The sequence below is a fragment of the Cydia amplana genome, chromosome 1, assembly GCF_948474715.1.
Source record: "Cydia amplana chromosome 1, ilCydAmpl1.1, whole genome shotgun sequence".
Lineage (NCBI taxonomy): Eukaryota > Metazoa > Arthropoda > Insecta > Lepidoptera > Tortricidae > Cydia > Cydia amplana.
Window position 1 is genome coordinate 11,087,035 of NC_086069.1, and position 25,039 is coordinate 11,112,073.

The window sequence follows — 25,039 nt, forward strand, 5'->3', positions numbered from 1 at the left end:
ATTTATGGCATTATTTACAGGTGGCAGAGAACGTGGGCATAGACAAGGGTGACATTCCGGATCTCACGAAGGCGCCGAGCAGCTTGTTAGACGCGCTCGAAGGACATTTAAACACACTGGAGGGCAAGAAAGGCTCCGCCGCAAACACTCCCACGCAGACCGCCAGGTACAAACCGTACAAACATTTAAACTAAATCAAAGTAAAATTAAGCCCTTCGGCCGCCTACGCAACCGGGGCTTCGTCACCTGGTTTTGATCGAAACTTTGTTTTACTTCTCCGTAACTGGCTTCGGTCAAAATCAGGTTACGAAACCCCGGTTACGTAGGCGGCCGAAGGGAAATTAAGGGGTGTATACAAATAATGGGCTGCCAAAACTAGTACTATGTTGAGACAGGAAAGTTATTGAAATGGATAATATACACTCAGCAAAGGTAGGTAGACGGTATTAAATACCGATGTGGGTCAATAGGACCCGCCTGGCGGCCATGGAGCACTAGGTATTTGACAGTTTACAAAAATGACAGATGTCAAATAGTATATTTTGTGCCCACAGATATTAATATTTTGCTAAATCGTTATTACGTTAGCGCGATTATAGCTTCTAGTTCCCCCGTCACGCATAGACAATACACTTGTCATAATATTAAAATCGTACATATGTATTATAGCTTCAAATTCACTTAATCTTTAAGCCAGGCTTCTGAACTTTTTCTGTTTTATTTTCAAGTGCCCAAAAGAACGTGGCCTCCGTTATGGGAGCGCTATCATCCACGTCCTCATCGTTCGGGAACGTAGCGGCCTCGTCGCGACTCGACAAGGCATCAAACGGCGCAGGCCTCTTCATAGACGACCCGCTGGCTCAGCAGGCGCTGGCAGAGGAGGAAGCTGCCATGAATCAGTACAAGGTAACAGAGGAATCAAGTTCGTGGAACTAGGGTTGCCAGATGGTCGGGATTTGGCGGGATTCTCCCGATTTTTAGCATGTGTTCCCGATTCCCGACCAAGTGCAAATTGTCCCGAAAAACAGGTTCACGTTATAAAACAATGATTTCAAGTTCCGAACTGTCGTCGAGCGAGCGCGCGGGGCGTGCGTGGCGAGAGATTGTGCGGTGAGGGAGCGATGGTTTTTTTTTTCCCGGCTTAAGTCCCAAAATCCCGATAAATTGATATTTTTTCCCGATAATAACGCCTTTTGATCTGGCAACCCTACGTGGAACCCTCGACAAGGCCTCTAACGGCGTTGGACTCTTCATCCTTGACCTGCTTGTCCAGCGTCCAGCAGGTGCGAGCTGAAGAGGCCGTCATAAAACAGTACAAGGTAAGTAAAGTCTACTTTTTTATTCGGTAGACTAAAATGACATTTCATAGTATGAAATGACATTTTATGTTCATACTATGAAATGTCATTTTAGTCTACCGAATAAAAAAATAGACTTTAGGTAACACAGGAATCAATGTTTGTAAAGCCCACGACAAGGCCACCATAGGCGTTAGACTTTTCAAAGACGACTCGCTGGCCCAGCAGGCGCTGGCAGAGGAGGACCCGGCTATCAATCAGTGCAAGGTTACAAAGGAATTAAATTAGTAGTGGGATCTATGTCTTCTAGGCCTCGACAAAGCCTCTTTTATACGATACGAGACGACCCACTGGCCCAGCAGGCGAAGTCTGAGGAACAAGCCATAAATAAGTACAAGATAACTAAGGAATGTAGTGGGAACAATATCTTTTAGCCAATTTAGCCCTCGACAATGCCGAGCCGCTGGCTTAACTGCACTAGCTAAACAGACTGTCATGAACCTGTACAAGATATAACAAAAGAACGAAGACTGTAGTGGGAGCACCATTATTTAGGCCTCTTCGTGTCTCTACATGTTCCTTCGCAGCGCCAGCATAACATAAAACAAAGTAAAACGGGAGCATCATTATGATTACAGTATTTTCACGACTCGACAAGTTTTCTTATGGTACTGGCCTTTTCATAAGCGACCTGCTGACCTAGTTGGCGCAGGCTGTGTAGGAGTCCGCTATTAACCGCTATAAAGGTCTTGACGACCGTTACCGTTTGTACGAGTAAGATCTAACCTAGTACTATCTACTATAAATATATGTTTAATACTACGGACTACTAGCTTATCAGAGAAGTCATGAAATAACTAGCAGGTTTCACAGTATGTAATTTTTTTACCCATAAGTATTTTTGTCTACTGCAAAGAGACAAATGTCCGTCACACCCATGTTTATTAATACTCAATGGCAATGGCCAATGTTGAAATGAAATAAAATGTGCGATGTCTGTGGGTAAGATATTACCAGATTTTTTTTTCAACAATAATTAGTCTCACTCAATGGTGACTTGTCGTTTTCGTAAAACTGGACTGTTACTACAGCGCTAGCTAAAAATTCGCAATGAACAGTAACTTATTGCGAAATGTATTGTCCCCCGATGAACTTAACAGTGTGGGTTGGCATTGTTCAACTATTGCGTGTACATTTTTTCATCACTGCATCTATCGTAAAATACGTAAAACGCACTACCGAACACTCCAACTTGGAGTTTATCAGTTACCAATAAAAAAACTGATTAGACAGACACAAAAAAAGATGGCCAGCACAACCTGTCAAAATCGAGCATGTATTTTCACGTGGCATATATTTCAGGTGAACTTATTACAAGGGGACGAATGGACGGGCGAGGAAGACATTTCCGTCATTATAGTAAGATATGGGCATAGTTGTGGTTATGGGTCGAGTGAAATGTTACTGCGCTTAGTTTTATGTACGATTTGTTATTGTGTGTATTCTTTCAGCCCATTTATATATTCTGTGTGTAATTTATTTGTGATATATGTATTGCAAAGGAACGGCCAGCCCAATATTAAATTAGAATTGTTTTAACATCACGATTCTATTGATCATATGAGACACTTTTGTTCAATGTATGGCTTTCGTAAAGTCACCAAGAATATCTGTTCATTTCCATTTCTAACGAGTGTATATGATTTAATACTAATTTAGTTTATCAAGATATTGAACATGCTTACACTCACTATCTACTGTATATCGTTTTATATACATATCCCTGATTCATTTGATCTTCTTTCTTCCCGCTATACGATTAAGATCTGTGTTCTCAAGGGAGGTTCTAGGTTTGCAGGAAAAAACGTTTATTGGTCTCACGCCTTTGCTTCAGTGGTCTCAGGTCCGATCTGTTTCATGACTTCAAATTACATAAAAATCGCATCGACTCGACACCTCAAACCTATGCATTTAATAAACGGCCATAATTTGTTTAATCGTTTGTCCATGTTTTCATTCCGGTGACGGTACACACCCACAAAAGACCTTCAAAAAGCAGCCGTATTCCTTTCAGAACAAAGTTCAGTCTCCGACGAACGCGGCAAACAACCCGTTCCTCTCGTCCGCACCGCCCGCCAACCAGAACCAGTCCATCGTGGATCTGTTCGGGCCCACGCCGGCAGACGGCGCCAGCGCCGCCAACAAAGCCTCGGACGATTTGCTGTCGCTTGGCAACCCGTTTGCTGACATGTTTGGAGGTAAGTACAGCCTCTAAGTTTTTCAGTATTATGTATTTTAAAGTCACTTCCTAGAAATCCTCCTGAAATTTCCTCTATTCTCAAGTATTATTTTCAAAACATTGATCAATGCCGTGCAAAGACACTATCCAAAAAAAGAGGAAAATTAAAATGGATGGCTTGAAAAACATCTGTAGATCTACCTACCTGAATTTATACATTTGATCTATAGATTCCAATCTCAAAGTGTTGAAAATATAATTAATTGGATTGTATTTAACTTCTTGTTAATTAATTAATGACACTCAAACTGATAGTAAGAAATGTTTCATAATAACTAGAGCTGTTTAACTGACTTATAATTGAGTTAATAATATTAATAAAAAATAATAGGTTATTGTATAGTATGGGTTCAGGTAGAAACATAATATTATTGAGGCAATATTTGAACGAAATGGCTCAACAAACTTCAATTATTTGACCTCTCTTTTTTTGAAGATAACATAATTTTTAAAAGTTCATCAAATAATGCCTCGCAATAATATAGCACAGTAATATAGTGTAATCCTTAACACTGTACATAAAGCACATCCCGAGCTTTTGGGGATGGTGACAGCACAATCTTTCTGTCCTAGATATTAATGCAGTCAGTAAAATCTTCGTAGGAATTGACATTATAGTTTTGCAATGAACAAAACATAGAGAAAAAAAACACTAAGTTCCAATGCGTTCTTATGTTTTCCATAACTAGCTTGGATATGAGAAACAATATTTACCTAAGTACAATCACAAAACTGTACTGTATCAAGCTGCAGTGAAAATACATTATTTAGAAACACACAACTACATTTTGACTTTGACTGCTATGTAATATTAAGTCATGTCACGCAACCAAGCAACCTTATGTCTCTCTACACCTCTTCTATTAAAACTTACCTAGCTGTTTGGTCTACAGAGTGCAACGAAACATACATAACATACACTCGCCAAACCGAACTTTTCTACTCGTAATAGCGTCAGACCAATTCTGCAGCGACTTGGCAAGCGACGTGTGTGGAATTGAAATCATTAACGTCAAATTCCTACGAAATTATGACGTTTATTGTGGCATTTCCACATTCTGTCGCTGCAAATTCTGTGCAGGGTTAGTGTAGACGGAGTCTGTTTTTTACCAGAATTCATATTTTTGCATAAAATGAGACTGGAGAAGCACTGTAAACTCGAATTAGGCGACTGCATTTATATATTGGTTGGGCAACTTTCTAGCGGGCCCACAACCGGCGCCGGTGTGGCCCCAGCAACCGACCAACGGTTTCACGCCGTTCCCGCCGCAGCAGAACAACACTTTCGTCTCTGAGGCTAACTTCTCTAACGTTTTCAATAACACTGATACCACAGGTGAGGCGAATGTAGTTCAGTGTTGCCGTGTGATAGGTAGATAATACAACGGTTAATATACTGGATAACCCAAATCTTGTCAGTAGTGAAAGGCGGCAAATTTGAAAAATCACGGGTTAGCAACACTGTGTTCGAATAATTCCAAAATCGCGTGTCATCTGTGTGTTATCTGTGGAATGTGGATCGTGAACGACAGCCATCATCTTATTGTTTACATTCTGAATCGTTTCTATTTCAAGAGAAATTTCTGCTGTCACCATTAAATACCATGATTATGTATGACCTCAAGCAAAGCTAAGGTGCCTACAATGTACAATCATGCTCGTTGACGGTAAACATTACTAATATTTGAGGTTATGATAATTCACTCGAATTGACGTATGAAGGGCGGAAAAATAAACACGTTTTGGTTCGATGTACATTGCTGCTTTTCTTAGCGCAATTCTGCTCTTTGAGTGTTACATGGTGTTACCCTACTTCAATTTGCAGTACATTGCTACTGACAAGATTTGCTTGACGCACTATATTATAATTTCTTTATGAAAAATGGAGACTATATATTTACTTGATTGTGAGGAAACGTCACTTTTTTCTTATTAAAAAACGTAAATAGCCGGACTATTTTAAAAGTTGTAACTGTATATTTATATGTCTGCCTTTATTTATAAAGTATAGATTTCTTATCACATGGCAACCATTTTCTTATGCATATTTTCTCACATTTGTAAATTTAGAACTTTAACTATAATCTGGTGATGGTTAAGTGAAAACGTTTCGTGCAGTATTGACGTAGAATTATATATGATGCTAATAAAATTGATTATATTTTAAAAAGGTCGTGCACACGTTCAATTACTGCATAATAGCGTTTTCACTTGTGCACATAATATTATTCTATGTATCCATTCCTTATCTATGTACATTTCTTGCAAGCTGCCGCGGCAAACCCATTCATGGGTATGGGAGACCCCACTCAACCCATCTCCGCCTCCCCCGCGCGCCCGCCGCCGCCGGCACATCCCCCCCAACCCAAATCCGCGTTCGACGATCTCGAAGACGTCATGCGCATGTCCCTGGGGGGTTCCCCCGCCAAATCCCAACCGATAACGCAACAGCCGCAGCCGATGGCGGCCGCGCCGCCCTTCGACGGCATGGCCATGGGCGCGCCGCAGCCGATGATGTTCGGCTCGCCCGCCAGGCAGCCGATGGTGCCGATGTCAGCTATGGGTTCGAAATCATTTGGATGGATTGTTTTGAGTGCCCAGTTATTGTCGTGTGCTTTTTTTGTTCGCATATCAAACATGTCTCGGTCTCGGAATGCGCAAAGCGTCAGATGGTCGATGTACTTATAATAAGATAATGACGTTCTTGTATGTAATATTACCATTTTAATAACTAGGTAATTGTGCCGTTGCCAAGATACAAGTTAACTTTCTGTAAGTTGCTAATAAGGCTTTACTGTAATGAGAATGCAATTATAAAACAACCTTATTGATAACCGACAACGTTTTGCCTAAGAACGTCACACTTACAAAACTGACAATTCAACTAAGTATTTGGCCAACTCACACCCATGTGGCGCTTCGTTATTTTATGAAAATTTTATAGCATTTTTTGTTGCGGTCTTCGGATAAAACCCTGCACTTTTAGTGCCTCTGCATCTCTAGTCCACACATGTAGTTACATTTTGCTAGTAGGTTTCTGTTTATTGTTTACTTACATTGTAACGGTCTGTACATAAAATATTAATGTGTCGCTTTTGCATAAATTGCAATTCATTTAATGCACATTATGCTTTTATGTTTAACAACGTCAAACTTTTCATTCACGTCTAGTGCTCTTAATTTTTATTAGCTCTATGTTGACCGCCTCTAAATTCATGCATTGTGGGTAATTTCAACTTAACATGTGCTGTTAAAAAAATAACAGAAATTATCCACAAAGCATTCGGTACTGTAATAAGGATGCAATAAAATCCCCCTTATCGACAGCGTAGTCATGCCTGAAGCGACATCATAAAATATTCGACCATATCATTATAAATGTATATATTTGCACCGTATTTTTTTATAAAGAAGTACAAATAATCACCGACATATAAAGCGATCGGCAGCCCTCACAATTACAATTCATTTTTAGCAATAGCGACCTCACCGCAGTGCAAGCGGCGCCTCCACCTAACCGCAATGTCACCATCGGGTAATGCTAAACCCGCAATGGGTTACTAAATCGTTGCGTAGGGCCTTATGATTTCTGGCTTGTCACTTTTTCCTTAGTCTCATTCCAACATAGCCGCCTGTCATATTCATTCAAAGTAACCGTATTGTACCATGTTAATAACATCCGTGTTAGCAGGTCAACAGCAGCATCAGCAACCCAATAAAGTGTTGACGGGCGACCTGGACTCGTCACTCGCCTCCTTGGCCAACAACCTTACCATCAACAAATCCGCCGCGGCACCGAAGTAAGTGCATTCATTGCCTCTAGATCTACATTACCTTAGATAAATGATATCCAAACTGCTTACAGTGGTTTGTGATATTATTCAATTGAGGTATGTACACAATTAGAACTTTCGTAGATTTGCTCTGTTGAATTTGTCAAATTTTTTGTACTTAAATATAAATAGTCTAAAAGCACTTTCACTTTGGATAAGTGTGACTTCAGTTAGTTCACATGGATTTTGTTAGATGCATAGAAAGTGCCTTAAAAGAAATACTCCAACTTGTATTCACCAGAGCAATTTTTTCTCTTATTGATGCTTGAATGATTTTAGTAAATTAAACCCTTAATGGGCATTTGAAGTCTGAATTAGTACTGTGGTAGCTAGGTTTTTATAATAAAGTTTAAGACAAAAAGATTGTCAATTTTAAACAATATACCTATGTAACTGTTGTGCAAGTGAATGAAAAGTGTTTATCCATATTTTTTGAGTACTATTTTTACATATGATGATTTCGTCTTAAACTTTATACTTACCTGACTATCCATAATATTCTATGAAAATACCTAATCGTAAAGTGATCCGTTTGCGCTAGTTGAATTTAATTAATAATTATCAATTGAAATTTTGATCATGCCTTTCTTTTACTAAACCTTAGGTTTTTTTGTTTACTGCTTTAGCCCGTTTGAAAAATAGTTTAGGAATGCTAAATAGCCTGAGAATGACGTAGTATTAGTAAAAGAAAGAGCATTATAAAATGCATTTTAGTAGAAGCATCTGTTTACGACGATAATTATGTATTTCTTTTCGGAAAAAAAAAATTGTTTATCTTGTAGCGAAATCTGAACGCTACGACTTAATATAAGAATTAAAATCATCTATATTTATAGGAACCATTCGTACAAAAAATTTCAAAATCATAAATTGGTTTTATCACCTTTTGGTGAGCTCCAAGCAGATGCTATTACATACTAAGTTTGGTTGTTTGCTACGTGGGAGTGGGAGTGAGCATTAAAGAAACCCTTAAAAATCTACAAACCAAATTGCACTTTTAATTTAATACACAAGGCACATATTTGCTCAACGCCAACACGACTCAATTCCTCAACATTATTGGCTCTATAGCTAGTGTAATTTTGGTCCTTAGAATGTTTTGGACTTTAGACACAAATTAGCACAACTCTGCACGCAAACGAACAGCCAAGCACGCATGCCGTACTCGTGGCCCAAGTTACTGCCGTCACGTTTTAATTTAGTTAAGATTTTCATTTCCAAATACGGCTTATTTAAATATGTCGGTATTTAGGGACACGACATCTCTCGATGCAAAGTACACTAGTGTTCAGGAAAATAAGGCAGTCAGGATTCCTATATTTAATATCGCGTATGCTAATATAAAACAGTAAAATCAGTTAGACTGTCGCAGAACCCTTCTTCTGGTATAACGGAAGAATATTAATTCTGTCTCTACTGTTTTAACTTTGCCTATTTCCTTACCCCCACTTGAGTGTTAACTGACGTAAACGTGGTTAGGCCGATGCAGTGGAACTCGCCAAAGAACGGATCGAAGCCGGGCGCCGCGTGGAGCCCCCAGCCCATGCAGGCCACTACCGGCGCGGGATACCGCCCAATGGTAAGACACTAGGAATCATTGTCGGTTGTACCTTCACGTAAATAAAGCCCGTAGAATGTGATTCTGGCCACTCATAGTGCAGCCATTTAATTTTAACCATTCTGCCAAAATATTGATCTTGCGCGCCATTGATGTACGAGTGACAGACATGGAAATGAGAAAGTATAGTTCGTTTCCCTTTTGTTGATATTCAGAGATTAACTAAACATATGAGACTATATTTTGCACCGTACAACCGACAAGCAGATTAATAATTATTATACTCCAAATAGCCTAAATACAAACCAAGACAACACCCCAAAAGCTTTCGTCGTTGCATTTTGCGACTATGTTTCCGCTAGTTTATTTTATTCTTTTGCTATTAACTTACAGCTCATTTTACTGTCTGCTCTTTTCTTCCCGTAGCATGCTAGCATCCCTTTTTATTTGCGTTTTTGCAGGGTCCAGGCATGAACCTCCCGCCCATGCCCCATACTTTGCCCCATACATACCACCCCCCGCATTACGTAATGGTAAGTTGTGCTATTTGTTTTTCCGCTTTATTTTTAGATTTAACACTTTCCGCTAGCGCCCACGCCTTATGCTTACGGCTAGTTCTTTGCGTAGTTTGATCGCCTCAAAAATGAAAGACCAATCTTGCATTTTTGGAAACCATATCACATATGGTGAACTGCCTAAATTTAATAACTTTTGTGCTATTTTCGTCCATTACTCTTCGATAATGTTGTCTAAATCGTCCCTATTAATGTTTAAATAACCATAACCGGTCGTCCTTACTCTCTTCTCTCGTTCTTCGACAATTAACGAAATGCTAAGGCGAATGGCGTCCGAATTTGTGGCAGACACAGCACAGACGTCCTCAAATAACGTCACATTTAAATACGGTATGGTATACTGTCTAGTATGTTTTAACTGTTAATGTATTATATTCTATACCTAAAAGTAATACCGATACAGATGTTCCGCTTACCTAGCTGTAAATTTAATTATTAATTTTAGTCTTTAAATTTGTTTCAAAATAAAACCTTCAATCAAGAATGTCAGATTTGTAGGAACTTTTGTTTCCGAACTCATTTGGTTAGGTATGTCAGATCTGTGTTTTGGTATTATTTCTTATTCCTTTTCCGTTAGAACCTGTGTGTAGAATTTTGGGTCTAGCGTAAACAAGTTGACTGCATGGAAAGTATGTCTATGTTTTTCTAATGTGTTCTTTCAGTCCATACAGTGTAGAGTCTATTAGTTCTTTATAAAAGTTATTTATGCTATTTCCCTATTATTCTCATTTTCAGCCAATTTAAATTTAAAGGATAGTTTTTATTGTGGCTCACGATGAATGTTATGCCCGAATTGTAAGAATTATTACTAGATAGCTGCATACACGTTTCAGTGTTTATATAATTCCATGATGCCATTATGTAAATTCTATCGGCATAAAAAGTATTTCAAATAGGAAAAGCTTTAAGAAATCAATAAAGAAGAAACCAGTATATACATAATAATGTAGCTAAAGACCTGGAATTGTTGATAGCGTTTGATGTCACGTTGCATAGATCTAGGTATTGGTATAGTATATATATATATATCTACTTAATATTTTTATATCGTCTTTTGTTTATCAACTTATCCCTTAAACGGGCATAAGAGTCTCAGACATTATTCAAAATTTAATCCTAAGCTGTCACTTTGTTAAAAAAACGTTCAATTCATGGTGGGAAATATATTCCCTCTGCCTTATAAAGGGTTAGTAGTTTTTTGATGTGAGTATAATAAATTATAACTATTATTACTAGTAGCTCGGTGAGCTGTAGATCTCACGAACACCAATGACTCGCTATTTTGAAAAGTCTCCAAAAACTGAATCGACGATAAATGATCGAACCTGCTCACAGAATTTTACGAAAATCGCTTATGAAATGCGATCAGTAGATGAAAACAGGGTGAGAGTATTTTTACCCAAGCTGACACGGAGACCTTAGCTCTTATTCGGTCAAAAAGTGGAAGGTAGCTAACTTGTAATGAACTCTGTATGTATTTCGTTCTAAATACACGCTCGGTCTTGTACGAGCAAAATATCATAAAAATTTAGAAATTATTCAACCCCTGTTAAATTAAACAAGTCCTTATGATCAACCTTTTTAATGTACCGTGCTCCCTATTTCAGCAACAGCCAGGCATGGTAATGGGCATGCCCGGGGCGCCGATGCCGGCCATGGCCATGGGGCCACCCATGCGACCGCAGTTTCCACCCCAGCCAACCAACCAGTTTAGCTAAACATGCTTATTGTACTAGCGTTGTTATATCGCGTTTTCTATGTAGTATCTTAGCGGAACTATATAGCTCCAGTGACTATTCTAAAACTAAATCTGTTGGAGACCTAATAAGACTTATTTTTTATTATTTCACTTGCTATCTTACAACAGTAAATTGCATAAGGCGGGGACACATTGTAATATAATGTCGCCAGACATCACAAAAAATGGATCTGATGCCTCGATCGAATGTGTCAAACGTTACAGTGAATATACCAGTCAAATATAATTTATTTGAAGGCTATTTCCTTTATTATGTATAGTAACACTAAATAAGAAAATTGAAACTTTACCTATTTATTACGTGATTCATGCTAGAAAAATAGGGTCTTCAGTAGGTCTGTCTTTGCAACATTTTTTCTTTCTCGTAACCTAGACACAGTTATGGTTGGTCATTTTTGCATATAAATACATAACGATGCTACATAGAACTCAAGTATACCCTGTATACCTACATATTATATGTTGTAACTGTTTCAACCCATGAATCGAGGTTAAAAGTCATTGTAAATCTGACTTAGTCGTAAAATATCTAAGTTTACAAATGTATAAATATTATGTATCTTAATAAATAACGCAGATGTTACTGTTCTGTTGCGAGTTACCTAATTAATTGGTTAGTTAATTGATTTATATCATCCATTAATTATTATGAAACAGTCAATTATTATTACTTGGATATCAAAATCATACTTTCTTCCAATTATGTTCTATATAATATAATAATTAATTCCTTGATTGTTTAGTATTTTGTGTGCGATTTGAATACTATTTTTCTAGAAATCAAATATTGCGTTAGTAAATTATACACTAAACTTTATTTTGCTTCGTACGACTATTTATTATTATGTCTTAATGAATTTTTCTTATGAAAAGGGTGCATATATCATTATATTTTGTTATCAAACATCACATTCCATATTTGTACTAAAGTATATTTGACTGCAGGTTGGTTAAAACGTTTGTCCCGATATCTCATTATGATATATTTAGCATTTCAACTGGAATTGAAGTGAACATCTCATAGTAACTTTAACAAAACGTAAATATAAATATAACTTGTAAATGTTAGTGTTGATGCTTTATGAAATAAAATATAATACCGTAGTGGGAAGCATTGCCGATGAATGCTGCATACATACACTGATTGTAAGAATATTGTGTTTCTTTATTTTCTTTTAGTTATTCCAGAAATACATTACCTACATCAATAAATTCCATCCATTCCATCAACCAACAGCATATCAAAACGGACACTTCATTTCATTAAATATTATTTAGTGTTTCAGCTTATTGCGAGATTTCTTATGTTTAAAAGTTTTCTAGTATGACAGTCAAGTCAATAATGCGTCTTACGTTTACAAAATTCTTGAGCTGAAAAGTATCGATTACTGTAATCTACTTTTAGACTGTCATCAGATTTATATTTATGTGTGGAAATGATTCTGCATATTATCCTTTAGTCATTCATAGCTTAAGCGTAGCATATCTCTTTCACGAAATCCCACTTCTAGTGTTGTTTCGATACATAAATAACCCTGTTATTTCCATATCTTTGTATAATCTTATGTATAAATTACTATAATAGAGAAACCCTTAACAATAAAAAAAGAAAATATTTAATTATTGTTAATCAAAGTGTACCTATACCTAAGTACCTATTAATCAATAATAACACAAGTCGAAATATCTGAGCACTACAAAAGGCTATTTTGGTTGGACAATGTTTAAATATTTTTGAAATGAGGGCGTTTGTATAGGAGTTATTCGCATTAGATCGTTACTGAAATTAGGTGTTACGGGTGTATATTCTATCGTGTGGCTGTTGTGAATATAAGGACTAGGTGCTTATTTCGGAAACTATTAAGTTATCTTCGCCTCTACACAGTTTTAGACTTATTCTCTGATCGATTACCCCTTCTATAAAAAGTGTCGAATGTTACCTACTCTTACCCCTTGGTCGAATGACAATAATACGTTTCAGTATAAGTATTCAATTGGAAGCCTTGCTTAGTTGCTTATTGACAACCGACCAAGTGGTACGTTAAGGTTAACATAAGAACATCATATTTTTTTATGAAGGGAAGCTGCTCTCGTTACTTTATAATTTGAGATTTTTCAGTTATGATAGTGTAATATGTAATCTAATGTAACTAAGTTACTTATTGATTTTGAGATGCAAAAAACGAAATAATTAATGGTATATGATATCATTTGCAATTGTATATGAGATCTGTTGAGTAATTATGAGTATTTTATGCAGTTTAGCCAGGAACTTGACAGTTATGAGTTTATCGACAATATTGGTAAATATTGGCTTTACCTATCTACTTATTCGCTATCATCTGGGTACCTATTAATTGTCACAAGTTCCTAGCTCTACTTTTGACTGCTAGTATTTCTTTGTGCAATATTTTTGTTATTTATAAACTACAGGCATTTCGCAACTGGTGCAACTGGTGAATATAAATTCTATCACATGTTTAGTTTGAATTCGCAAAAAAACTAAAACACTAATTCCCATTGTTCGTATGGCTTCTAAGTTGGAAATCAATTTAAAAAAAATAGGGACCCTAGACGCAAAATCTCTAAATCTTATAAATTTCATTTGATAACCGAGCAGACACTACCTCAGGTGAAATGTTCTACTGGAAGTAAAATTAGTATTATAATATTGCAGTTGCATCTACACCACTTCCGTACATGCCTAAATTGTTTTAAATAATTTGCTTATTAGCCACACTATAAGTAATTACAGTATTAGATGTAAAAATTTCCACCCTACCCATGCCATGTTTATTGTAGAGTGGTTTTCTAAAAACAAAAAAAAAATATGCCGCTATATTTTTGTGAAAAGAGAAGAAAAATGAAATGCTGTTATTACACATAGTCACTGGCATTTTCAGTTCGTTCTGTGATGTATGCTTCGACTGATTTATTTGAAAATATTAGAATAAGGGAGGCGGGAGCCAATGCAATGTAGTAACTGTTTGGCGAGTGTAGGGTCGCCGAGCGATGACGGTTTCTGATTGAACTAGAGTCTTCTACGGTTAGATCTGTAGAATATGGTAACCAGCAACAATAATCATGACAGTAATCATGCGGTACAGCCTCACTTAGCCCTCGATGTAACTGTCATACGTTCACAATATTTTGAACCTTGAGTCTTTGAGCTAGGGTGCATGTTTAAGAGATGGGAATGAGAATATTGACATTATTGTTGTTGCGTGTGTGACTGCCCAATATGATTTATAATTATTAGCACTAGTATAACCTTTAAAATTTTTAAGTTGTACATTTTATTATTTTTATCAATATGTTTTGTTTTTTATTTTATGTAAATACCATTTTATTATTACTTACTAGTAGACTTATGTCATGCCTTTAGATATTCAAATTTAGATTATTTATGAAATGAATAAATCATACAGATTATTTTGCTTTTATTTTTATTTCCATTTGGTTTAATCATGGGTCCATAACTAAGCCTAATCCAGACATGGAGAGTAAGTTCAAAAAGATTTTCCTTTGTTAGTGACTAATTTCAAATTGTAATTTTAGAGCATATATTGTGATCGTCTATTTACCTCTTATTCCAATGACAATACTTAAGACTGCATCACACGATTTAACTGGCTTGGTTTAAGAAGAGAAAAAAATATTAACTAACTGATTAAGAAATATAATTGAATTATCAAAATAACTGTTTATACCAACAAAATGCTATTGTTAATAATTATGTTTAACGGTTCGATTTAAGATTAAATGCATATTACATACCACAATCAATGTCACTTAGTTCCAAGCAAGATAGAGCGTGTGTTGCAGCCTTTATCAATTATTTAACGGCCTGTATGCTTAAGAGTGAGAGGAAATATTTCTGAGCGCAGTCTTGGTCTGTCTTAGTGAATTAGCGCTTAAACTATAATGGATCTTTCTATGTAGTGTATGTACTCTATGCACCAGTTGTCTTCATATGGTAAAATAAATCCTACTGGTTTCAAATCAGGGTCTTGTTATCTGTTTTCATTTTTTTTTTTTTCAATTATGATTATGATGGTTACGTTTGCATTGCATTATGACCCATAACACAATAGTTTTAAGTAAACTTAACACAGAATGATGAAAACCTAATTAATAATTATGATGCACACACTACTAGAATTATAGCCAAATAAAATTAGTCTTTTTGACGTTGCCTTAAGTATTATTTTTGTCTGGCTTATTTGAATTAAGTATATCGCCACTTGAGGGCGCTAGTGTAGCATATAGTCTAGCTAGAAATATTTCTTAAGTCAGTGTCATCATGTCATGTAACACGGCTCTATAGCGCCAACTGGTAAGCCAAAAAAGGAGAGCTAATGTTTGGAATTAGTACCGTGATTTGAAATCTTAGATAGGATTTTATGCTTGTCCTAATGTATCCTAGGACAGACCAGATGTTTGGTGAACCTAGTGGTATATTCAATTTAATCACAGTATTAAAGTAGCACATTCTAGGTGTCTAACAGAGATTATTGTATAGCTGTTATACTTAGCTCGAGGAAAAGTATATATTGGGAAATATATATTTTTGTTAGGTGTGGATTGTTTTCTGTGTAATATGCTAAAATAAACGTCACAGTCACAGTCACCATGTTTATAAAGGAAAGCTATTTATCGGCAACGAAATACAAAACTCAACCGTAACCTAATCGAGAATTGCATTCAAATACTAGTACCTCTGGCTTTGTGGAACCATAAACGAGATCTCCTTACCGTAAACGCAACGGAATTGTCGATGGATATCTTTCAGTTTTTTTCTTGTACTGAAATTTACTGTGCTGATAATATTTTTCAAACGCGATGGGTACGGTGACAGGTGTCACCCCATACAATTTTGCGAAATTTAGCGTACGCTGCGCGTAGCGTGCTTGTATGGATATGACACCGGTCACCGTACCCATCATGTTTGAAATAAACTATAACAGCAACACTTTACTGATCATCGATGCACCTCAGGTCTAATTCTGCCAAAATAGAAGTGTTATTTATTATATTTACACTTTTGTAGAATGTTTAGTTCCAATCAGTGACCTATCAGTTCTTCAAAATCTATCACTTCGATTCGATCTAATACATTAGGTATAGTCAACGGGCATTCCGCTCGGAATTCCGTCGCGCCTACGATCAGCGTAAATACATGAGTCGGGGTATAACTGTAGTAGGTATACCTACAGTAACTATCAGCTCAATACAATTATGGTTTTTGTTTTGGATGTTACTTAATTAATTGGCACTTTCATTAATTAAACCCGCCAGATTTGAATAAAATGTAGGTGCATATTACATTTCAAACGAAAGAAATTAGGTATTCCAGAAATGCTTTCAGGCATGTTTTTACCTTGTTGAGCCGCAAATAGTGAAATAGTGACGATTATCTAAACACGTAAATAAAAATTACTTAGGTAATGAATAAGTATTGATGTTTTATTTTGCTTTTCCGCCTTTTCACTATCCCCTTTTGATGCTAAAACACTGCTGAAATGTCGTATCTGGTTGTATTTATTTTTCATCACATTTCTCTTAAAGAATGTTATGAAGCAACAGCTAATTAAAGCTTATTGACCTCCCGTGGGAGTTATGGATTTACCTTTGTCATTACAATTGATTCAGTAATTTTGATGCTACGGTGGAACATGTCATACTTATACATGACAACCGCGCCGCACTAAAGAAATCAGCAGTTTCAGTGTTATTAAATTAAAGAGTTAATTAAAACATGTTTACTTAATTAGTCTTATTAGAGACTAAAATAGTAATGAGCGGTTTGCTGACCCCTGCACTAAGTATAGGTGAACCAGGATCTATTGAGGGTGCGCCATGTTGCGGAATTTCACTGGAACTAATTTTTTCATTCTACACTGAATTGTCACCCTATACATGAGAATAACAGCGCCCTCTTGACAATTATCATATAAAACTGGTCAGGCTATAATAAAAGGGTTATTAGATGATAGATCTATTTATTAGTTTTCCAGCCACTTCGCAATGTTGCTTTCTTGCTATAAGCAATACCTTTCTTTGTCCAACGGCCTTTCAGCAAAAAGTGTCCGGCGACCAGATAGATCTAAATAACGTCCTATATATTATACTACTCTGTAGTATAATATATAGGACTCTGTAAATTAGTAGCGTAGGGAGGGCTCCTACGGTATATATACTTGGTCAACCAAATCTTGTCAGTAAAAAAAGACGCGAAATTCAAATTGTCTATGGGACGATATCCCTTCGTGCCTACATTTTTCAAATTTGCCGCCTTTTTCTACTGACAAAATGGTGGCGCGAAGGGTTATTTCTTATACTTGGTCAAGCAGATCTTGTCAGTAGAAAAAGGCGTCAAATTTGAAAAATGTAGGCGCAAAGGGATATCAGCCCACAGAAAATTTGAATTTCGCGCCTTTTTTTACTGACAAGATTTGCTTGACCAGCTATATTTATCGCCCCATAGAAAATTTGAATTTCGCGCCTTTTTCTATTGACAAACTTGTTTGACCGGCTATACTTGAGCGCTGTTTGCTTCCTGTTCTAGAGTCCCCTCCACACTCGTTAAGTCTTATAGTGCGGGCCAGACGGGCGTACCGAGCCTCTGTTTGATTGAGTGAAAGTTGAAAAAGCGCTCGTGCGAATGGGGCTTAAGCACGCAGCTGCGCAGCTATGGGTGTAAGGGAGAAAGAGATAAGCTGACTGGACCAAGCCGTCTGTGAGCACTATTATAAAAAGCTACCCTTCTCTTTTTCTATTTCTTTATTTATTATTAAAGCTGGTCAAGCAAATCTTGTCAGTAAAAAAAGGCGCGAAATTCAAATTTTCTATTGGGCGATATCCCTTCGCGCCTACATGTTTCAAATTTACCGCCTTTTTCTACTGACAAGATTGCTTGACCAGCTTTATTTCGGAACGAAATAATTATCTTATGGTAACACTAAATCAATCGATGACAGCGACTGATTTTCGCAGTGTTCTCGGGTGACGACATTTTGTCAATAATTCCTAAACTTGTTGGGATCGTAGTATATTTCTTTAGTATATAGTGTGTTTTTAAGCCACGAAAATGGCTGATAATGAACAGAAAGCAATGCAGTTGATGGCGGAGGCGGAGAAAAAGTTGAGTTCATCTAAGACCTTTCTTGGGTCACTTTTTGGGTAAGTACAATGACTTGTGAATTATATGAATATTCTATGTAATTATTCCTCTGAGAGGCTTTTTATTTACAAAGAAACATAAAATACTGGAATTCAATTTATCGGTAATCATTACAAAGAGTTAAAACCCCAAAAATCTATCAAAAGTAGAACAAAATGTGTCATAGCTTGAGTCTGTTCTCATTAGAGCAATTGTTAATATTGCAGTTAACGCAGTCACTCGTTGCTCATGAGTATAGTAAATTTAGCAAGATACAAGATTGAGTCATAGTTAGATCTTAAAATCAAGCATGGATAGATCAATTTGCGTTTTTATTATTTACTATGCTAAATAGGAATAATTATGTACTACATAAACTTGAATAGTGTTACTGGTCAGATAATTTTATTATACAATCAATTAAGTTTTAGTTTGGTTGATTATAACATAAACATATTCCTTTGTCCTTAATTATAATGACAAGGTGCAGGGGGGGGGGGGGGGATTTGAACTGCTTTAGGGGGGGATTTAGAATATCTTCCATGTTTTACATTATTAACTAGAGCCACACACAACACATAATTTTCGCTATCTGGACATATATGGCACTCAAGTTAAAAATGTAAAACATAGCAGATGTTTCGATTAGTTTAAATAACCCCGCAGTTTAAATGACCGGCCTGCACCTTAGTTAATAATTTTTTCAATGATTGTCCTGTAAAACTTTAGATTATTGCTTTTGAATATTTAATTAGTTATTAGGTAATACATACATGATGAGTAGGGCACCCAAGCTGTATGTTGGGTGTTTAAATATCATGAATGTCACAATCCTAGCAAGTACTACTGTAAAGTAATTTTCGACATTAGGGGATCATCAAAGGTGGAAGAAGCTGTAGACTGCTACCTCCGGGCCGGCAACCTGTTCAAGATGGCCAAGAAGTGGGCGCAGGCTGGACAGGCATTCTGCAACGCTGCGCAGTTGCACTTGAAGGCTGGGGTCCGCCATGATGCTGCCACCAACTTTGTCGACGCTTCCAACTGCTACAAGAAGTGTGATGCTAATGGTAAATTTTGGTCTATATCTGTAAAGAACATCATCTTGGGCTCTTAACTCCTAGCTTTATAAATTATCATATGAAAGTCACGAATTTATTAACTTTAATGTATCTATCAAATATGTATTTAATTATGTACTTATTTAGTACAATCAGGTAGCAAAATTACAGAAACAAAGACATTTACTTATTTTACAGTACATATGGTGCTACTTGACCGCATTGGTGCGATAATTAGCACATTACCTGCAATAATATGTTACACAACGAATGCCGCAAAAATATCTGACACTATCTTATTTGTAGAGTCATAAGAGTGTGTCACATATTTTTGCGGCCTTCGAAGAGTAACATATTATTGCAGATGACTGTACTGTGTTTAGTATAAAATGTGATTCATCAATGTGTGGTAAACTTGATAAAGTGATTTGAATCATGGTGAATATGTTTACAATTTATTACATCACTTTATCCTGGAATCAGCCTGTTTCACTGATAAGATAAGCTATCAAGGGCACAATCGTTTTTCTGTGACATGCACTTTAGCTTGGACACAATATTTTGTACTTGCATAATAGTAGGTATATACATACAAAACATAATCATAATCTTAACTGTAAAATTTGTGAAAAAATGAATGCATTGGGTAAATCCAAAATTATCAAACTATATGGAACTATAGTGTACAGTACTTACAAGATTATTTTGGCAAAAAAACGAATTTATTTTTATGAAAGTGATAGTTTGTGGCAATAACACTGAATATGATTTCTAAAATTAAATATTTGCCTATATACTACATGATGCACTAATGTTCAAGGCTAGACCAACTTTTTCTTGTTGTTATAATATATTATAATGGTCCCGTCTGCCAGGAAACAGCACAGTTTATTATAAGAAACTGAAAGAATTGTAACAAATTCTACTAACATGATTTAGTCTTAGTAGCTGGCCCATTTTTCTCAGTCTAACTTCAAAACAAATAAATACAAACCGAAATAGATATCATAATATTATATAACATATGATATCTATTTCAGTTTGTATTATTTAAAGAAAAAGTGACGAAGCCCTCCAGTGGTGAAGGCCAGATCACACAAATGACGACACAAATACAAAATATTTAATAAAATTATTTGATTTGTTCCCAAAGTCGTGTAGATCAATTAACATTATTGGATAATTTCAGAGGCAGTCTCATGTCTGTTAAAGGCAATTGAGATCTACACCGACATGGGCCGCTTCACTGTTGCAGCAAAGCAGCATCAGGTATGTATCTGCGGGAGGCGGTGTGGTACTTACATTTGGCAAATTATCTTACAACTAAATAATACATGAAATACATACAAATGAGTTGATTCCATTGACGTATATCTCAGGACTGGCCTTACAGCTACAACGCGATTGTTCGCAATCGCAACTAGTTGCGTTAGACTGCACGATTGGCTCGGATTCGTGAGTGACACCGCTGAACTAGTACCATTTTTAGTGCCCGTAAGGCCTGTCCTGAGATATACGTCAATGGTTGATTCCACAGAACAAGTAGGATGGCGATGCGAGCAGGATACGTGTCGCCGCCGGTTATGAGTAAACGCTCGCATGCTAGTACTCGCCCGCGCTGACCGAAAAACGTAAACATGCCTTTTGCGTCACAATAACGTTCAGATTAAGAAGCCAGACATCAAATCTGTCTAAAGGAGGCGTATCCATTCACCAGGCACACAAGTTTTTACTACCGTTGCGCGAGAAATGTGGAAATGTGGAGAGGAACGAGCAGCGACACCGGTTCCGATACTAACCGCGCGATAGCCGTTCTAACCTCTTTAATATGTTCTGTGGTTGGCTCATTCAATCAAAGCCAATAAAAGTGTTCTCACCTTTGACTTTAGCTAAGTACATGACAGAACTGATTCTTATGCCTCTATAAGTCAACTGAAATCACTATTTTACAAATCAATTTAATGTTACGATTACGTTTAGAAAGTAGTTCTTATGACAATGTCATAAAGACTAATCTCGTAATTTTCCCGACCAGAACATAGCCGAGTTGTACGAGACCGAGTGCGTGGACCTCGCGCGCGCCATGCAGCACTACGAGCAAGCGGCGGACTACTTCCGCGGCGAGGAGTCCACCTCCTCCGCCAACAAGTGCATGCTCAAGCTGGCGCAGTACGCCGCGCAGCTCGAGCACTATGACAAGGCCGTGCAGATATACGAGCAGGTTGGTGCTGGGACCATTATATAGCACATACTATGTACTGAATTCTCACTTTAGCTGTAACAATGTTTGGCAACAGAAGGTCATTAATCTTGCGTGTTCGTTTACGTGTTATGCGTTCACTTTCTTGCTCGCTTTGCTTTAAATGTCTGCTCAGAGCACTTGTGCGCGGAATATAGTCACTTGTATGGGTGCTACCAACAAGAACCAATCTTATTTCACTTATTTTTCCTAGTTAGGGGTACCTACATGTTTGGGACGAACTCTTTAACACTGTCTTCTAAAAATAAATAAGCTGTTCGCCAAACTAACCCAACCTTATTATTACCCTCCAACTTACCCTCCTCCTGATGAGAAAAACACAACAATACATCTGTGTCTGATTTTCTGCTTCATCTCCCCTTTATTTTTACAAGCTCTAATCTTCTAAAAAGTGATCAATACTCTAGTCACAGGGCGGACACGCCATACATCAAAAATGATTTGCGTTTATATGTGTGCGCGGCACGTCTGTACACGCGTCATTGAGTTTCAGACGGAAGCCTGACATGCTCTCAGTAGAGCGACTTACGCACACATTCATGTCGCGGCCTGTCGCGGGCGAGGTAATCCGAATCGGGGCGGGGCGGTGCGTGTCCGTTCTGTATGATAATACTATTACTTATTCTGTGCTCTAGTCGTGGATTTTTTCACCTATAACACTACTGGCCGCAATAGAAAACTGATCTTGCACTTTGAATTCATTTTGAATTTTGTCCCTTTTGTGACACAGATCGCCAAGTCGTCCCTGGACAACAGTCTGCTGAAGTACAGCGCCAAGGAGTACATGTTCCGCGCCGCGCTGTGCCACCTGTGCGTTGACGTGCTCAACGCCTCGCACGCCATCGAGAAGTACTGCGCGCTCTACCCCGCCTTCGCCGACACTAGGGAGTGCAAGCTTATCAAGGTGAGCCTGGTGTCCCATACAATGGACCAAATGTTCACCCTCCTAAACCCCACGGAGCATCATTATTGCAGATGTGATTCATCGAATTCGCTTTTGTCTTTTTATAAGGAGCATCCGAACTGAGGGCAATACAATTTTTCAAAATTTAATTTGGTTTCTCGTAATATGCGGTTTAAGATATTTAAAACGGCGTCATTTTGTCCATAATTTATGTTGATTGTGATTTATCAAGAATTATAAACCGTAAGTGTGTGGTCTTACACAATAGTCGGCACTTAATGCCTGCGCGCAATAAAGGCACGCGCTAATGACGTTCTTAAAAATTTGGGTTTGAAAAATTCTTTTAGAAATTTTAAGTTTGACACTTTCAAGGCCGCTTGTATTACGTCCGTTGGTTTCACCGGAGATTCCAGTTTTGTATGTACCAACAGCTACACCCAAGAAAACAAGACATAATCGCCTATCAACAGACTTATACAAGCTACCTAAGGCACTTTATAATTCACACTCCCTTCCCCAGGAACTGATCGAGCACCTGGAGGACCAGAACATCGAAGGGTTCACCGAGGCGGTGAAGAACTACGACAGCATATCGCGACTCGACCAGTGGTACACGACCATGCTCGTGCGCGTCAAGAAACAGATCAACGACAACCCCGACCTGCGTTGAATCCGCACCACCGTCGCCGCACATAGGTTTGTGTGCTGTAGCTAGGTAGATTTATGAGCCTTTCCACCCTTTTCTTTAACACCACATAATCACAGTTCCACATGTAAAAAACCAACTCAACTTCAGCTATCTTGCTATATATGTCGCCGCGCCGTGTAAAGCGTTGGGTAGCGTTTACTAGGTCATCTGCCGACTTCGACGGTGTCCCCTCTAGGCTCTAACTAAAGCAAGGCGCTGTCAAAGACATGAGACGATCTAGTGTAAATGCGCCCTAAACCTAGGATTTACTTACATTTAAACCACGTCGGCTTAAAATAGCGTTACCGCTTATCCATGTATATCCGCAGCGGAGAATTTATATTTGATTAACACGGTGGAAATGCTCGTGAATTTATTTAATCAACATCTATCTAATACTGATCAGTATATATTTGTGTGTACTCTAGTGTAACACGTTTTACGCTAGATTTTTTTGACATTCATATTTAGGGACCGGTATTAGATAGTGTTGCGTTGTTACAGTCTGTTTCGATGTAAAAGCCTTATTGAACTGCGCGGTATTTAGGATCGTATGATGTCTTCTGAGTATTAACTACTGAGACTAACTAATTAGTGTGAATTAAATTACGTATATTACTAAATACCGCATAGTATTTAAAAGCCTAGGCACACATTTAAAATTCAAAACATCACACAAATTAATAAAAAGAAAGATGCACTTCAAATTTCAATCAGTATGTCAATGTGTATGTTTTGAATTTTGAATTTGTAAATAAATACATAAAAGCTGTGGTTTATTATAAATTTTGCGATCGTAATTTTAATTAGAACAAGGAATTTGTGGTAAAGTGATTGGAATGGAAATCTAAGATATCATGCGAAAGTATAACGGAATTGTAGTAACGTTTTGACATTGATTCCTTAGATCAATGTGTGTGACCAAAAGTGGTACATATAATAGTAGGCTGAACATTAAAATCGCAATATATTGTAAGTCTGTGTTTGGACAAACGTCAAACTTTCCCATACATAGTTACGAGACAATTGTAGACCTTGCTTGTCATTCATTTTATAAGGTATAGCTCAAAAGAGCACACATCGAAGCGGCGACGCGGCTTGACATGTTACTGTAGAACATCAGTGCTATTCCATCATTTATCTAATCTCTACGTTACACTACGCCCCATTACGCTTTTAACGCTCGTGTCCTTTAAAAATGACAGGATTTTTACATGTTATTTATGAATGATTATAATCAACTCGAGTCCATAATTCAGTATAAATATCAGTATGCTTTTAATAGAAGCAAGATTTTTAGGACTAGAGGCTATTTGATAAGATTGATTGTAGTCAACGTTCCTTTTAGTTTACGGATAGTAATATAACTGTTACTTAGCAAGTTTACCGACGCTTTACTACTGTCTGTAAAACATCGCTAGATGAGTTTGTCAGTGTCGAACGACCGTAGCAATAATAGTCAAGTCACTTGACGAAATACGCCTAGTTTTTTTACTATCAATGACCTGCTAATGATGTTCGATATCGTACATAGGTTAGTTTAAATACTTTGTGTATGCGAAATAGACGTCCTAATTAAAGGACTTTGCATTTACAGTCAGTTTTAAGATAGATGTTATCAAAAAATTGTATGTGTAAGACACAA

At 37.2% G+C, this 25,039-nt stretch overlaps 2 protein-coding genes across 9 annotated transcripts in view; both read left to right on the plus strand.

The window, feature by feature from the left end:
• The window catches only part of LOC134648217 (phosphatidylinositol-binding clathrin assembly protein LAP), a 36,386-nt gene extending 24,832 nt beyond the window's left edge, over window positions 1-11,554 (plus strand). For 2 of the 8 annotated variants that reach the window (XM_063502715.1, XM_063502702.1), the window contains 9 exons: window positions 21-166; window positions 729-906; window positions 3,373-3,556; window positions 4,802-4,933; window positions 5,867-6,160; window positions 7,286-7,397; window positions 8,910-9,009; window positions 9,450-9,521; window positions 11,171-11,554. In XM_063502715.1, the coding sequence (XP_063358785.1) occupies window positions 21-166; window positions 729-906; window positions 3,373-3,556; window positions 4,802-4,933; window positions 5,867-6,160; window positions 7,286-7,397; window positions 8,910-9,009; window positions 9,450-9,521; window positions 11,171-11,281 (1,329 nt within the window). In that variant the 3' untranslated portion in view covers window positions 11,282-11,554. The remainder of the gene's footprint in view (window positions 1-20; window positions 167-728; window positions 907-3,372; window positions 3,557-4,801; window positions 4,934-5,866; window positions 6,161-7,285; window positions 7,398-8,909; window positions 9,010-9,449; window positions 9,522-11,170) is intronic. The other 6 variants (XM_063502709.1, XM_063502723.1, XM_063502745.1 and 3 more) reach the window with 6 other exon arrangements.
• A 6,727-nt stretch (window positions 11,555-18,281) lies between these two features.
• Window positions 18,282-23,456, plus strand: LOC134647778 (alpha-soluble NSF attachment protein). Its single transcript, XM_063502084.1, has 6 exons — window positions 18,282-18,504; window positions 19,355-19,551; window positions 20,732-20,811; window positions 21,578-21,763; window positions 22,533-22,706; window positions 23,227-23,456. The coding sequence occupies exons 1-6, from the start codon at window positions 18,413-18,415 to the stop codon at window positions 23,374-23,376; spliced, it is 879 nt and encodes a 292-aa protein (XP_063358154.1). The 5' UTR covers window positions 18,282-18,412; the 3' UTR covers window positions 23,377-23,456.
• Window positions 23,457-25,039: the final 1,583 nt, after the last annotated feature.

Coding starts and splice junctions, on each gene's coding strand:
- LOC134647778 (XM_063502084.1), top strand. CDS start 18,413: ATGGCTGATAATGAACAGAAAGCAATGCAGTTGATGGCGGAGGCGGAG. Junction 20,812..21,577: donor TTGCAGCAAAGCAGCATCAG/GTATGTATCTGC, acceptor TTTCCCGACCAG/AACATAGCCGAGTTGTACGA. Junction 21,764..22,532: donor CCGTGCAGATATACGAGCAG/GTTGGTGCTGGG, acceptor TTTGTGACACAG/ATCGCCAAGTCGTCCCTGGA.